Source organism: Hakea prostrata, chromosome 2, assembly GCF_041222555.1.
Source record: "Hakea prostrata isolate BN-2017 chromosome 2, UWA_Hpros_2, whole genome shotgun sequence".
NCBI lineage: Eukaryota > Viridiplantae > Streptophyta > Magnoliopsida > Proteales > Proteaceae > Hakea > Hakea prostrata.
The window spans coordinates 56,670,978-56,685,629 of record NC_142601.1 but is presented as its reverse complement, the minus strand read 5'-3'; the positions used below and the strand labels follow the sequence as shown (position 1 = coordinate 56,685,629).

Here is a 14,652-nt window from a genome sequence, read left to right as displayed (position 1 = left end):
CCAGATTGTCCATGCCTAAAAGAATATATAGAGCCACCCTAATGGAATATATGTCTGTATGATAATCATTGAATATAACTTAAGATTCTGAGAAAAGTGTAAAATCTAAGGCATGCTTTTAGTTTTTCAACTGTTCTCCTACCCCCACCCATAATAGAAAACAGAATAATAGCTAGAGTATAAAATCTCCTATGTATTTAAGAGATGGTTAGAGAGCTGTTTGTAGTTCTGTCTTCTCTTTTATTTATTAGTGAGACAACATATGCTGTTGCCACTAATACTTTATAACAAGTGATTAGAAGTTTCATGGGTCACTAAAATAATTGCTCAAGAATGGTCCAAATTTAGAGATTACAGCAGGATCTTTATTAAATATGGGATGTAGCATTTGCAGTTTTCTCAATTATGTCATGGTTGATATAACCAAAATTCAGATTCTTGCATCTCTACACACATTGGGTTCCAGTTTGTGACCAGGTCCTTCTAGATGGTAGATAGATTGACAATACTGCAACTCTAAATAAATAAATAAATAAAAGAAGAGGAGGAAAAGCAGTGCTTGACAATATTACTTGATTAGTTAGTATTAATCCATTGGATTTGATAGCTAAAGATATAGAAAATTCTTGTAGTTCTCAAATACTGTAAGGTTAGCTGAAATAATCTTTCTTTGGATGTTATACACTTATACTTCACTACACCATTGTTTCTTTCAACTCATAATTTGAAGCCTTTGGAGCCTAGCCATCCTTTACCATTTGTAGGGCTCCCAATATCTGGTAGTTTAAGGTACAATCTGTATCAGGGGACCCCCTATGATGGGTCATTCGGTGTCGGATTAAAAAAGGGATAAATCCAAATCATTATTGTAGACTGTTCTTTATTTAGATGTTACTCTTCAGTTTCAGTTTGTTTTTTGCTGAGTCCCTGGTGATCAGCAAGGTGGCTGGGAACAATAATTTTCAGGTACAGCTGGTGCCAAGTTGGAAAAATGTGATTCTTTCAAGATTGGATTTATGCATTTAGGTGTACCTGTGAAGCATGTGAGAAATGGAATCATTTCAGTTTGTCCTTCCTAGCATAGTTCATCTCTTGAACTTGTATGTACAATATCATAGATAATCTCAGGCTTCACACTGCACAAAGACAATTAGATGCTTTTCTCATTTCTGATGTGGAGTTAAAAATGAAAAGTATTTCAAACTGTCAAAACTGAATATGGTCGCCAGTTTAGTGACTGCATAAAGAAAAAAGTCACCATGCTCCATACTCAGCTTGTCTTCCTGCTTTCCAACCTGGATTGGGAGCTTGCTGAACCCACTTGGTCTTGTCTTCTACCTTCCATTACTTATCTCAGATGTTGTTCTGAACTATTCTTGATTTTCTGACTACTACTTCCTATGGTTTACATTTGAAAATTATGTTAGAAATTCGGGGATCCTGATCACCCCATATTTGTGAGCTTCCTATGTAGTCCTTGAATCCTGAAAAGGCCGAGGCACATGCCTGAAGCCATGCACAACACTGTAACTAACATGGTGGAGTCGTTTCCCTTTTTCTTGGTGGGGGATATGACCAAATTTAACTGAAAATTGAGTAACCACAACCATCCAATTTGGGTAGGAGGAAAAAGTTTAGTAGTGGTAATTTTTGTTCTGCTACTGTTTTTGATAAGGAAAAGCTTGTTTTACACATTTGAGCCAAAACTGTCACTTTAGTTGAAAAGTCTTTTCCATCTACCAGTCTATTTGATTCTCATGGAACCCAAATCTATCCCATTCTTCTGCTTTTCTTTATAAGATTGAAGGCTGTGTGAACTTTGAGCCAATTTCACAAATGAAAAGTTATCTAGAACATTACAGAGAAAACAGAGGAGACTGATGGTCTTGGGGGTTTATAAGATTGAAGGTTGTGTCAACTTCCACACACCCCCCCCCTTTTCCCTTTTTTTCTTCGCAGGGGACTGAGAACATATGAAAAAATCTGGAGAGTCATCCTTCCGTACTATCTGGAAATGGAATTGAATTTCCAAAGAATAGCAAATGTTTGAAAACCTTGCATTTGCTGCATCCTCTACAGCTCATTTACTTGAAAGATTTGATCTATTAAAGAGGACCCAGATGCCTGCAATGTATGAGAAATTACGAGAGAAGGGAGAAAATACTCCATCTTTAACAGATCAATCATTAGTGCTAAACCCAATGCTGCAAATATGAGAAATAATAACAAAAGCATAGGGGATGTAACATCACAAAATAAAAGAATATCATCAAGTATTTCAACTGGCCAAAACTGAATACGGTCACAGGGTTAGTAATTTCATCAGGAAAAAACAGTCACCATGCTTTCATACTCTGCTTGTCTTCCAGCTTTCCAACCTGGATTGGGAGAATGCTGAACCCACTTGGTCTAATCTTCTACCTCCCATCACTTATCTCAGAAGTAGTTTTGAACTGATTGTAATTTTCTGACTACTACTTCTAATGGTTTTTATCATAACATCAAAGTAGGAATTCACTTGGTATCCTGATTGACCAGGATGTCACATGACCAAAGTTCAGTTCAAATGCAAGTAACCACAACCATCTAATTTGGGTAGAAGGAAAAAGTTTAGTAGTGGTAAATTTAGTTTTGCCTGCTGTTTTTGATAAGGAAAAGCTTGATTTGCCAAAAAATGTCACTTCAATTGAAATGCCTTTGTCATCTACCTTTACCTGTCTATTTGATTCTTAGGGAATCCAAACTTATGCCATTCTTCTGCTTTTCTTTATATGTGTGAACCTTGAGCCAAGAACTTCACAATAAAAATTTATCTAGAATATTTACCAAAAAAAAAAAACAAAACTGGATGGAGAATGATGGGTCTTGGGAAACCATTCAAGTACCTCCCCAGAAGAAGAAAAAATGAGATCTCTAGTGAATATTGCTGTGAGATATGAAAGAAATGTCTTCTGTAGTGTCTTTCTCATCTTTTCTCTATAGGAATGATCCGGAAATAACTTGGTTTATCAATTAAGGGAATCTAGCTGAGTGATATCATATCAATTTTTTCTCTGGCTCTCTGTCATCCTATGGAACAGAATCAAAAAATATTCTCTCTTATAGGGAAGTTTTTGTCTGTAGCATCCTTTTGATCCAATACTATTCTGATTCTCATCAAGTTTGTGTCACCTTGATGAAAAAACACAGAGAATTTAATGCAGAGAAAAGGCATTTAGATGGTTCTCCCTTTGCTTGAATCAAGTACAGATATGAATACATTCGAATATTCAAGATGTTCATACTTGAAACAACAATATATAGCTAGTGTCTGTATTAGATACCCTTTCAACAAACCAAAGCATTGAAGCTCCCAAAGGAGATCAATCTACAAATGAGGACCCCTCAAAGTAGGAAGTAATATCTACTACCATAAAAATGTTACTGAGTGTAGATAAGAAATTGAAATCAAATCAATAGGTCATACTCAAGCCTTAGAAGTTCTCACTGCTAGCGACCAGATTGAATGGGCGTGTTAATTGTGGAGCTTGATGTGGAAGGGGTCTCATACTGAACACCAGATGTTGTCTTCATTACTCTAAGATGACCAAGGGTTGGCTCATGATTGATTGACAAAAGGTCGACGATGATCATTTCAGTTTCAGGAGGTTTCTCCACCACCACGCGCCCTTCAAGCATCTCAACTACAGTAGCCATGCTTGGCCTAAGCTGGGGGTCCTCTTGAATGCACCACTGAGCGACATGAACTAAGAGGTTAACTTCCCTCTCATCAATTCCTCCATTTTGAACCAGTCTCTGATCAACAATCTCCATAAGCCTTCCTTGTCTTTCCTTCTCATACACAATCCTTGGGAAGTAGGACCAGCACCTTTCATCTTCAACTTCCATCAACCGCACATTTCTCCGGCCACCTATTATCTCTAGGACCACCATACCATAGCTATAAATATCAGATTTCTCAGAGATACCACACTCCAAGATCCATTCAGGGGCCAAATAACCCCTAGTCCCCCGGATCGACATCATAACTCTGCTCTCATCCTTACCCATCAATTTAGACAATCCAAAATCAGCAACCACTGCTTTGAAATTCTCATCCAGGAGTATATTTTCAGGCTTGACATCAAGGTGTAAGACCTTAGACCGGCAATCGTGATGAAGGTATGCTAGTGCCTTAGCAACATCAATTGCTACTCTGAACCTCGAGTCCCATGGTAAGCATCCACGCAGACCGTTGTGCTTGCCTCCATGGGGGAATATCCAAGCATCCAATGACCCATTGTGAATGAATTCATAGACAAGGAATTGTGGCCCTGCGGCTACACAACAGTACCCAAATAATCTCACAAGATTGATATGCTGCACGCTTGCAATGGCTGCAACCTCAGCCCTGAATTCCTTCTCTCCCTGCTGCTCTCCATTTAATCTTTTCACAGCAACAAGCACGCCATCATCGAGTTTCCCCTTGTAAACAGTAGCAGAGGCACCTTCACCGATCAATGATTGGAATTTATTTGTTGCCACCTCAAGCTCTTTGTACTTAAACTTCGTGGGAACACCAGCTAATCTCCTGAGGAAGCTGTATCCTAATGAAATTGAATTACTCTGTACCACTCTCCTAGAATTATCCAAATCTCTGCGGTGTTGGACAAACACCCATATAAGGATTGCAAGAATTGCTGCAGTACCAGCTCCAGCAATCAGGAAGAAAGCATTTGAGAGCTTAAGGAAGAATCGCGCTACACCGATCACAATAACGAGGAAGATTACTGCACCCACTGCAATGATTTTAGCCTTTTTAGATTCCATCATGAGTAGAATGATGAAGCAAAACTTTCTATTGCTTTGATGATCTCCATTTCTTTCTTCCTTTTTGTCAAACCATATTAGTGTTGGGAAGGTCCTTGCTTTCTTGAAACAACTGTAAGGGGTGGGTCACTTTCATTTGAATATTCAAATTTAAAAACATTAGGTGACCCTTTCAACCTTCAACGCTGCAATTGTGGCCTTTGGGATGCAAAAAACACTCGCTATATTTATTGTTTAGTAGAGAAGAAACCAGGAATGAGTTTTCCTGACTCTTTCAAAGTTCATGTGATACACGTATCTTTAGTTAATATCTCATTTCTCTTTCATTCAAAAGCCCACATCTTCATCTTAAGTTTTCATCTTCTTTGTACATTAGATATCAGAATTAAAAGTTGTATTTTAGAAACAAGATTGCTGATTACACCCCACATCTTTTGGTAATAAAAGAGTGTTAATTTAAACTTTCTTTCAGAAGGTCATCTGCATGGAGGGGGGGTTTTTTTTTTTTTTTTACCGATTTTATAAGTTTCTTGAGCGGAAGATTCTATGGGACAGGACATGGCCAAATACTCAAATATAGGGAAGCAAACGGATAGTTGAAAACCCCATTCAGATTAAAAAAATTTCTATCAATTCTATTGCATTGAATTCGGATAGAATATTATTTGAAAATTTGCTTAACTATACAAATTCGAATTCAATTATAAATTTACATATCCAAATCAAATAGGACAAATAACAACTGAGGTGGTTTTCCACAAGTTTAGCAAAAAGCCTTGTAGAAATTTGGTTGGTAGTACCATTAACATTAAGGACCATTTCTAACTAATTATTTAAATTCAAAGAAAAATCGATGGTACCAAAATGCTCTTTATGTTTACACAGTTACACTGAGTCAAATACTTCTTATATCTTATTTTCAAAATTATAGAGGTTGATGAAGAGAGAGAGAGAGAGAATTCTTAGGTCTTTTTTAATTTTTGTCAAAACCTGAATTACAGATTCTTAGGTCTAGTAAACGTAAACATGATCATGGATTTGTGGGCGAGCTTCTGGCTGCAGTTTCAGAAAGAGCAGAAATTGGGTTTTCTTTTCTTCCATATTGATGGATCCGGTTGTTGTTTGGAATTTGAAGAAGATGGGTGAAGAGATACACTTTACCCATCTTGTAAAAGTAAAGAGTTTTTGGGCAAAAGAAAAGGTAGAATATGAACTTTGTTTAATATTCTTAATCTGGGTAAAATGGTAATATCCTTTGGGCAGTTAACAGGCTAACAGCCAAGGTGACGGTGTTAACTGTTTTTCTTTTTTTAAAGTATACACTTTGCTCCTTGCTTTCATCTTTCGACATAATAAACCCCATTTGGGGAGGAAATTTGAAGACTGGAGCTAAATTTGCATACAGGATAATATTTCTAAAGGAGGGAGGAGTTCTAAGTCTGAACTTTTTTGTTTCAGATTTAATTGAAACTTTTGATTTTAGAGAGTTGAAGAACTAATTTCTCAAACCTCTTTGTTATCAAAATGACTGAAAATTGTTTATACAGGTCTCGAGATTGTTAATAGATTGTGGTTTTGTCCATTTAAAATGAGAAATTGTGAATTTTGGAGTTTTTGTTAAAAATTTTTTTTTTTTTTTTTTTTTTTTTTTTTTTTTTTTTTTTTTTTTTTTTTTGGTTTTTTTTTTGGGGGGGTTTTTTGGGCCCCTTTTTTTAAATAAGAGAGTTTCTCTTCTTTCCTTTTTTCAGTTTGTATTTCTAATATAATAATGGAAAATTTTCCTTTCGATTTTGGGATTCAAAGAAACATTGTGAGAGGAATTGTATGATTAATCAAGATTTTATGATGGGGAATGATTTGTAAGGGTATTTAGGTAATTTTACAAGTTATTTAACAATGAAACTTAACTATGGATAACTTACTTAATATACAAACCAGCTTGTAATTTGAACTTTTTCACCATATTTATTATTTTTATATTCTTACCACATTAATATTGGAATAGGAATTTTTTTTTTTACGTATGGGTCCTCTTAATAGAATGCAAACTAATATTGGATTCCCTTAATGCAATAAATTATATATGGGTCATTTAGATTAATTCATTAATTTCCTTCATGGCTGCATACTCATAGGGTTTTGATTCCCCTAATAAGAGTTTGGCAGGATCACACCTCATTCCATAATTGTCGAGTTCCTTTGTGCTCAAGGAACTTTTAGGTTGGCTTCTTGTTCTGGTCTCAACCTGGATTAACCAAACAGACCATGGTCCAACCTGGTTGGGTCGCGATCATTATTTTTACTTATCAAATGGGTTTAAGCTTTATGCTAGCAGCAAGAGGAGGTACTATCAGGGCTTGGTGGTCACATTGGAGCTTCAAAATTGGCATTATTTAATATCTCAAGTTTGTAATTTGATTATATACACTAAGGATGAGATTTCTTCTCAGATTTTTATGAATGATGATGACATGGATCATGTTGTTTTTGTGCTTGCGAAGAAGAAGACTTCCAAAGTGATGCAGAAGGAGGATAGGGATTTCAGGTGTATGCAAATTTGGTTTCACCACTAATTAATAGGAAATGGGTTGTTGAGGAATTGAACAAATGACCGTTGGTGCAATTCTCCATTTTATATGTGGTTCTGGCAATGGTTTTCGACGGTAGTTTAGGCAGGAAGAACGAAGAATCCCTTCACCCACATGTTTATCGGAGGTGGATTTGCAAACATTGTTGGTGACAACTGCTACTTTGCTGTCGTCTCTAGTAGATGCATTTCTCTCAATTTCCAATCCTTGATTGACTGACTCCCTCTCTTCTTGAAGTTCTCCTTCCAAACCCATCTTTGCAAACTTGAAGTTTCACATTTTATGTCACCTACAGTGACATTATAGCGCAAATATTGGATGAAATTCGCTGTTTTTCGGGTTCCGCTAGAGAGCGAAATGACGAACGTCGCCGAAAAGTCACAAACTCAGGCCTAAAGAATATTTTGTTCATTCTTGTTTAAAATATAAAAATAACTTAACGGTAAGAAAAGATATTAGTTGCTATAAGACCCAGACATAATTTATTACACTAAAGAAAGCCAACCTAAAGTTTATGCTCTACTAAGAAGACCTAAGCGTAAAAACGTTTTTGTTTTATGATGCATTTACAAATGTAAAAAAAAAAATCATATTTTTTATTTAAAACTTGAAAACATTTCATACATATGAAGCATCATTGTTTATTATTTTTAATATATAATAAATACGATTATTAAACAATTGCAACTAGAGTATAAACTTTGACAATAACTCTTTTCCCCACTTGGAGAAATTAGTTTTTTTGTATGACTATTAATGATGGTCCAACTCCAATGTCTACCAAAAAAGAGGAAGAAAAAAAAAATGATGCCCAATGTTTATTCTAGGAATTATACTTTAATTTAAGAAACATTAAAGAAAATATTCTCCTACGTGGCACGACCCTGACGTTTGTGCGACTGAGATCATGCATGGTAATGCAATATGCCTGTGAGTCTGTGACAGTGAAAAAATGTGGTTTTGAAACCCAAACTCGTGAGCCAGCTTGAGAGACGACGCAGGCACAAACCACCAAACCATTAACCATATCTGCTTCCACATCTGGCAATGGTAATGCCCTCAAAAATCAGTAGTGGATGGAACAAGGCCCGTTTCAGAGTGGCTACCCACAAAAAAAAAAAACCCATTTGTGCACAAAACAGAGCCATATTTAACACTTTGAAGGCTTTCTTGGCTTCAAGTAAGTCTTAGAATTTGATAAACTGCTCACTGTGATCAAACAAAACAACAGTAGAGATCGATCAGCGATCTCTAAAAACACTCACTGTGTGTAGATACGAATAGTGCAACCCACTGCAAAAATGAACTCACGAAATGCAACTGCAAATCTATCCTGGGATCTCTCTGTTTAAAGGGATTGACCGTATCACAAGTAAAAAAGAATTGCCTACATCTTATGTGCGTTTTAGCAAATGATATACGTGCTTCTTAAAAACCTCTTCAGCTTGTAGTTTAGCATACAATCCCTCTGTTTAAAAGGATTGTCTGTCAATTTTGGAATCTCGGTTCCGGTTTCTAAATCTTTCTGTGCTCTTGTCAGCAATCTTATCAGCAATGCACCCGATAACTTAAGAAAGAAATAACCATGGACAAAGCAATGTTCTTTTCCACCCTTTTTCTTGCTAATTGATGCTCTAGTTGCATCTATAGCTGTGTTTAATGTTTTCAAGTCTCAAGTAGACAAGAAGTATAATATAGTTTGTACAGGTTCTTATAACTTGAAGACAAAAAAATCTTCCCTGAAGAAACACAATGTAGCTACCAATTATTTTGATGATGTATCTAAGAGGCTAAAAAAAATCCAAAGGTTTTAGTTATGAAGCCAAGACAACAAAAAATCACCAACCCCAAACTTGGTTGGACATGTGCAAGAGAAGTGAAAATGCACCCAACAAACCAAAGAGCCGTTTGTAGCTACAATGTATGACACAAACCATCTCAGCATCCCACCAATCTTATTTCAGCAGGAAAGTTGCACAATACCTCAATGATGATGATCATCATCTCCATGTCCATCAGGTGGTCCTCCTGGACCTACCACTTCCAGCTGCAAACATTAGGAAGAAAAGAAAATCAAGAAGAATACTAGTAAAAAGCAAATTGATTTATGAGCCACAACCTGAGCTTAGATCAACTTTATCTACATTCCAATTGAACTACAGCACACTTCTTCACTTTTTGGTTATCTTTAGTTACTCATTCATACACTTACCTCAAAATATTGACCACACACAGGGCATTCATGTGGCTTCCCTTTCTCCAGCCAAAACCAAACAACATCATGCTCATCCTCTGGAATATATAACGAGAACTTGATGTTATCAAGACGAAAAGATCAAAGATTCACAATAAGATTTACTTCTCATCAAACTTGCCACCCTGGTAAAAGGCAATACAAATTATGGTTTCTACTTGAAAACTTTCCTTTTACATGGTTTTTACTGGAAAACAGGCAAAGCCTTGTAAATGAAATTGACGTCAGTCCATAATACACCAACGGCACTTACCGCCTTCACCACCAGGACATCCAGTAATTCTTTTGTCAAAGTATGACTTGATAATAGCAGGTGATTCCTACAAGTAAACAACATGACAAGATGCTAAGTGAGATGAGATTATGGTACAAGAACCACCACCACTTACTTGTCAATGTCAATGAATACACTGCCATAGAACATTTAACAACGTAACAGGAAATTAAACAAGCATCAAAATTTTATTCCTTTTGTTACGTAGCTTAATTGGTTAATATCAATAGGCCCAACATTTTAACCATGTAAGTACAGGGCACACCATTCATTATCCATTACAAACACAAATACACTTGCCGCATACATGCTTAAACCCAGTTATTACTCCCTTATCATGGACAAATCAAATTTCAATTTGGACAATTCTCAGGATGTTAATCAAAACCAGAGGATGCTATCTTTTAATTAAACAGATGGGTAAGAAAAAATTATATTGATAGCATCATGGTCAATTCACATCCAATCCAAGTTGCAAGGCATCCAAGCATATCACTAAAATCAGCCCTCTAGTCTTCTACAGATCAAGTATCTTCTTTGCCATCTTTGCATAGAATAAGAGGATGCTATCTATTTATAAAACAAACTGGATGCATTTAAAGAAAAATGGCATTGATAGCATCAAGGTCAATACACATCCAATCCAAGGTGCAAGGCATCCAAGCATTCGCCACTAAGATCAAACATCTAGTCTTCTACAGTTCCACATCTGCATCATCTTTGCTCATCACTTTCCCCTCACCAACGAACAAATGTCTAGAATACCTCATCCTCTTCTACTGAAGTATAAGCCAATCCCATGAATCAGGATACCAAGAAATGAATATACAGATACACTATCAAACTCAATAGTACCCCCAAAAAATGAGCTTGGGGCAAATCTCTATGCCCATCAAGATCTAAATTTTAAAAGGCTCCTGACTATCTTTATGTGAAATAATTGGAAACCACAATGTGATCTCATTCAGCAGGAGACGACACTAATTCTATGGCAACATTATTAAATACAAAACATGGATTAGAAATTGAAATGCTTGAAGGAACATCCATGAAGAAGACAAATATTGCTGCTTTAATAATTTTAGTTCCCCCAGATCTAGAAAGAGCAAGACAACAGTCATGGTTTGAACTTGTAAAGACAGATCAGTTTAGTTTTAATTTAAAAAACCAGGCCTCAAAAATAATTAAAAAAAGGAACAGACAAGCACACAAAAGCTTATAGAACAACAAAAGAAAAAGAACCAGCATATTCAAAAGGTGATTACAAATATACCACAGAATTTCAAAATTTATTTAACAACCCTTCAATTCAACAGCCAGTAAAACACATTCAGAAGCCATGATTACAACCGCCTTACAATTTCTACTCCCATAAGCTTTCAAAATTTGGAGAATTATTTTATGTTTTTTTATGGTGCAAAGGATAATGCAACTCCAGCGATTAGTTTGCAACAGGACAAACTATCCGTATAGAAAACCAATAACAAGTCTGACTGGCCAAATAATGTTGGAATTTTTTTGAAAAGATTTCTGCAAAGTATGATCTAGATTTGATACTCAGATTCACGCGAATGGAGTAAACCAACTTTGGAAATATCCTAGTTACAGTAGATTTTATAATTTATTCAAAGGTTTGAGTTTTTTAACTGTCAAGAGATTCACAGCTAATAGCACAACAAATAACTGAATAGAATTTAGAAATCAATTTTACAAGAAGAGATATGGAGAAATTCAAGTCAAAGCAGGAAAACAGAATTCAATGTGAAATAAGAGAAAGGATTCAAAAGATCTAACAGAATTCACCACCAATAACCCCAGCTTGAAATCATCAGAGCAGGATGCATTCAGATTGCCAGAGACCCAAAGGCAAGAAGAAGCTAAATCATGAATCAAACTCATGTACAGATTTGCTACCTCTTACAAATTTATATAGCGGCCCCAAAAAAATAAATTTAAAACTCAAAAGAAAAGACAGACCTAAAGCAAACCATAATTAACAAAGAAACATAAACTGACTTAAAAACTAAATAATGAAAGCAACGGACTCTAATTAAACTAACAAAGTAAATCCCATATTTCTGACTTTTTGATGCATACTTTAGGCGCTTAAAGCAGAATACTACAAAGACACACTAGAAAGCCCAACGTATGTAAAACTCAACCAAAAGCTTATTCCAGAGGAAAATGCCCACTTTTCTAATTCATCTACATCAAGGAGGTAAAATATCTCAGATTTAAATCATCCAAGAAGTATCTGCATTCACCAATAAGAATCAGCAACCAAGTTGCATTTGGAAGCATATATGAATATTCCATTAGATTCAAATATAAAATATCTCAAATTACTAACCAAGTCTGCAAAAGAATATTCAAAAAATAACCTCCAGACCAACAAACCAAAGCAGGAGTAAGTATAAAATCAGTTACACAATAGATAATGAAGACTAAAGCCATTTTCCAAACAAAGAAATGACTTGGTGCTTGTGACAAACTGGACAAGCATCTTTTCACTATCATCACGACTTCAGATAAAATCTGTTTTATCAGAAAGATATCTTTCAATTTTGGTAGGAAAAAAGAGCAAATTCCACAGGGGCAATAGCAGTCCCAAGTATCAAATAAATCCAGCCAATAGGCCACTAACTTGAATAACATCAAAAGTGGTTTGTCTAGTTTCAAGGCTCCAACTATGGACATCTCCCAAAATATCCGCTTCAACTACATTCAAGGCTGGGCAAATATGGCATGTTTATCTCCATCTCCTTCATAAACAAATACTATGGTAGCCTTCATCGACACCAAGTGAGAAGACTACTCTAATAAATCTTAATTGAAAAAGGTGCCCCTAATCCCAGGGAATTTGAAGAAACGTAGAGAAATTTCATGGAAGATCACGCTTTAATTTGATAATGTATCAACAGAAGTGAAATACACAACAAGTAACAGCAGTGCCACCAAAGATACTGCAGTACAACCTTAGAAGTAACAAGTACGACAATGAAAACAAAAATATTTCATTAATCATCGAATACAGTGAATCAAGGATCAACCAGCACCACGAAGTTAAGGGGAAAACCGATTTAGGAGACTAACAGCACTCTCAACTTGGGCACTCATTCGGGCAATTTCAAAAACAATCCAATTTGGCCATCTTGCACGTAACAACAATTTTACTTCAAACCCAAAAATCAGACATGAACTTGAGGGGGATAACAAGTCAACTGCGTACTAACCTTGGTGCCAAAAGGCCCTTCGAAATTATCAATGTCAACAACTTTCCGCCCCTAAAAAGAAACAACACATAAAATTACTACAATTTCGCAATCACCAAATTATAAAGTCAAAGAACTAAATGAAATAAAACGAGGAAAAAAAAGGCGAGAAGGAAAGTTGTCAACCTGGAGCTCCGCCTCCAGCTCTTCACGCTCATGCCCGGTGGCAATAGGCATTACATCTTCAACACTCTTCTTCATGGAGGCTGCCATGGATCCAAAACAAATTACACGTCCGTCCACAACAAAGTATTAACGAATCAACAGATCTAAAAACATAAGGGGATTTCGATGATGTTACCGGAATCAGATGAGAAAAGACGGACAGTCTTCTGGAATGCGGACGGCGATGACCCAGAAATGAAAGCTCGATTTCTCAATGTTCTGTGTCCAGCGACAACGGAACGATTGATATTGAGAGCAGATCGCCATGTCACTAGGGTTTGGAGGTGAGAAGAAGCCCGTCTCCACATCGTGAGATGTATTTCAGATGATCGCAGGTCACCCCCAACTCCTCTTTCTCAAAGTCTATCTCTGTGTCTCTCCCTCTCTCTCTCTCTCTCTCTCTCTCTCTCTCTCTCTTTCTCTCTCTCGCCCTCTGACAGACTGAGTAGGGCTTAAAAAGAGAAAAACTACACCGGTTCACCCCTTTGACGATGAGGATCGGAAATGAGAATCAGGCTCTTACAATGGCATATTTATATTTAGGACCAATTTAAGGATAATCAATTATTTTGAACAAATTTTACTACAAAAAATTTATAATAAAATGGTATGAATGATAAATAAGATCCGTTTGGTTACTATTTCAGATCCTCTTTTAAGATAATATATTACTTAATTAGAAATAAGTTTGGTATGATTGAATAAATAAAATTTTTATTATGTGTACGTCCCTTTAATAGACCATAAACTAATGTTGGGTCCCCTAAAACCAAAATATTACATGTGGGTCCCAAATAGACTAATATTATTAGCGGTCGTTAAGTATATTCAAATCAAACATGGAATGACAAAAATGTCCTTCAGATTATATAATACAATGTGTTAATATATGATTTTAAAAATAAATAATTGGTTATTAAGCATTAATATATGATTAAAAATATATATATTTAAAAAAGAAAAAATATATTAAATATAATATGATAGGTATTTTGGTCCCTCTATATTTGAAATTTATATGTACTTAACAGCGATTAAAGACCCACATGTAATATATTGTATTAAGGGGACTCAACATTAGTTTGAAGTCTACTAAAAAGACCCATAAGTAAAAAAATTATATTAATATCATGAAAGTGGCTTTGAATTGGTTTTGATGTAACACTAATTCTAACATCTTAGAATATTATTAAAAGAGAACCGCATCCAATATCAATATTGATTGTTCCTAACTATTCAACGATAATGTGAAGGGAAAACAAATCTGTAAAAGGAAGTAAAACTTGGGGA

The 14,652-nt window shown here is 35.7% G+C and overlaps 1 protein-coding gene and 1 pseudogene across 1 annotated transcript; both read right to left on the bottom strand.

The window, feature by feature from the left end:
* Positions 1 to 2,932: 2,932 nt before the first annotated feature.
* LOC149025094 (putative receptor-like protein kinase At5g20050 pseudogene) lies at positions 2,933 to 4,870 on the bottom strand (annotated as a pseudogene).
* Positions 4,871 to 8,755: 3,885 nt separating this feature from the next.
* LOC149025093 (Rubredoxin-like superfamily protein) lies at positions 8,756 to 13,852 on the bottom strand. Its single transcript, XM_089145310.1, has 6 exons — positions 13,499 to 13,852; positions 13,324 to 13,403; positions 13,159 to 13,209; positions 9,905 to 9,971; positions 9,610 to 9,689; positions 8,756 to 9,444 (listed from the first exon to the last, which is right to left on the bottom strand). Exons 1-6 carry the CDS (start codon positions 13,668 to 13,670, stop codon positions 9,382 to 9,384), a joined length of 513 nt encoding a protein of 170 aa, XP_089001436.1. The 5' UTR covers positions 13,671 to 13,852; the 3' UTR covers positions 8,756 to 9,381.
* Positions 13,853 to 14,652: the final 800 nt, after the last annotated feature.

Bases quoted from the DNA above. Each gene is read 5' to 3' on its own strand.
- LOC149025093 (XM_089145310.1), bottom strand. From the start codon at position 13,670: ATGTGGAGACGGGCTTCTTCTCACCTCCAAACCCTAGTGACATGGCGA. The intron at 13,404-13,498 runs GTAACATCATCG...GATCCATGGCAG, and splicing joins TCTTTTCTCATCTGATTCCG to CCTCCATGAAGAAGAGTGTT. The intron at 13,210-13,323 runs GTTGACAACTTT...GTTTCTTTTTAG, and splicing joins AGCTGGAGGCGGAGCTCCAG to GGGCGGAAAGTTGTTGACAT.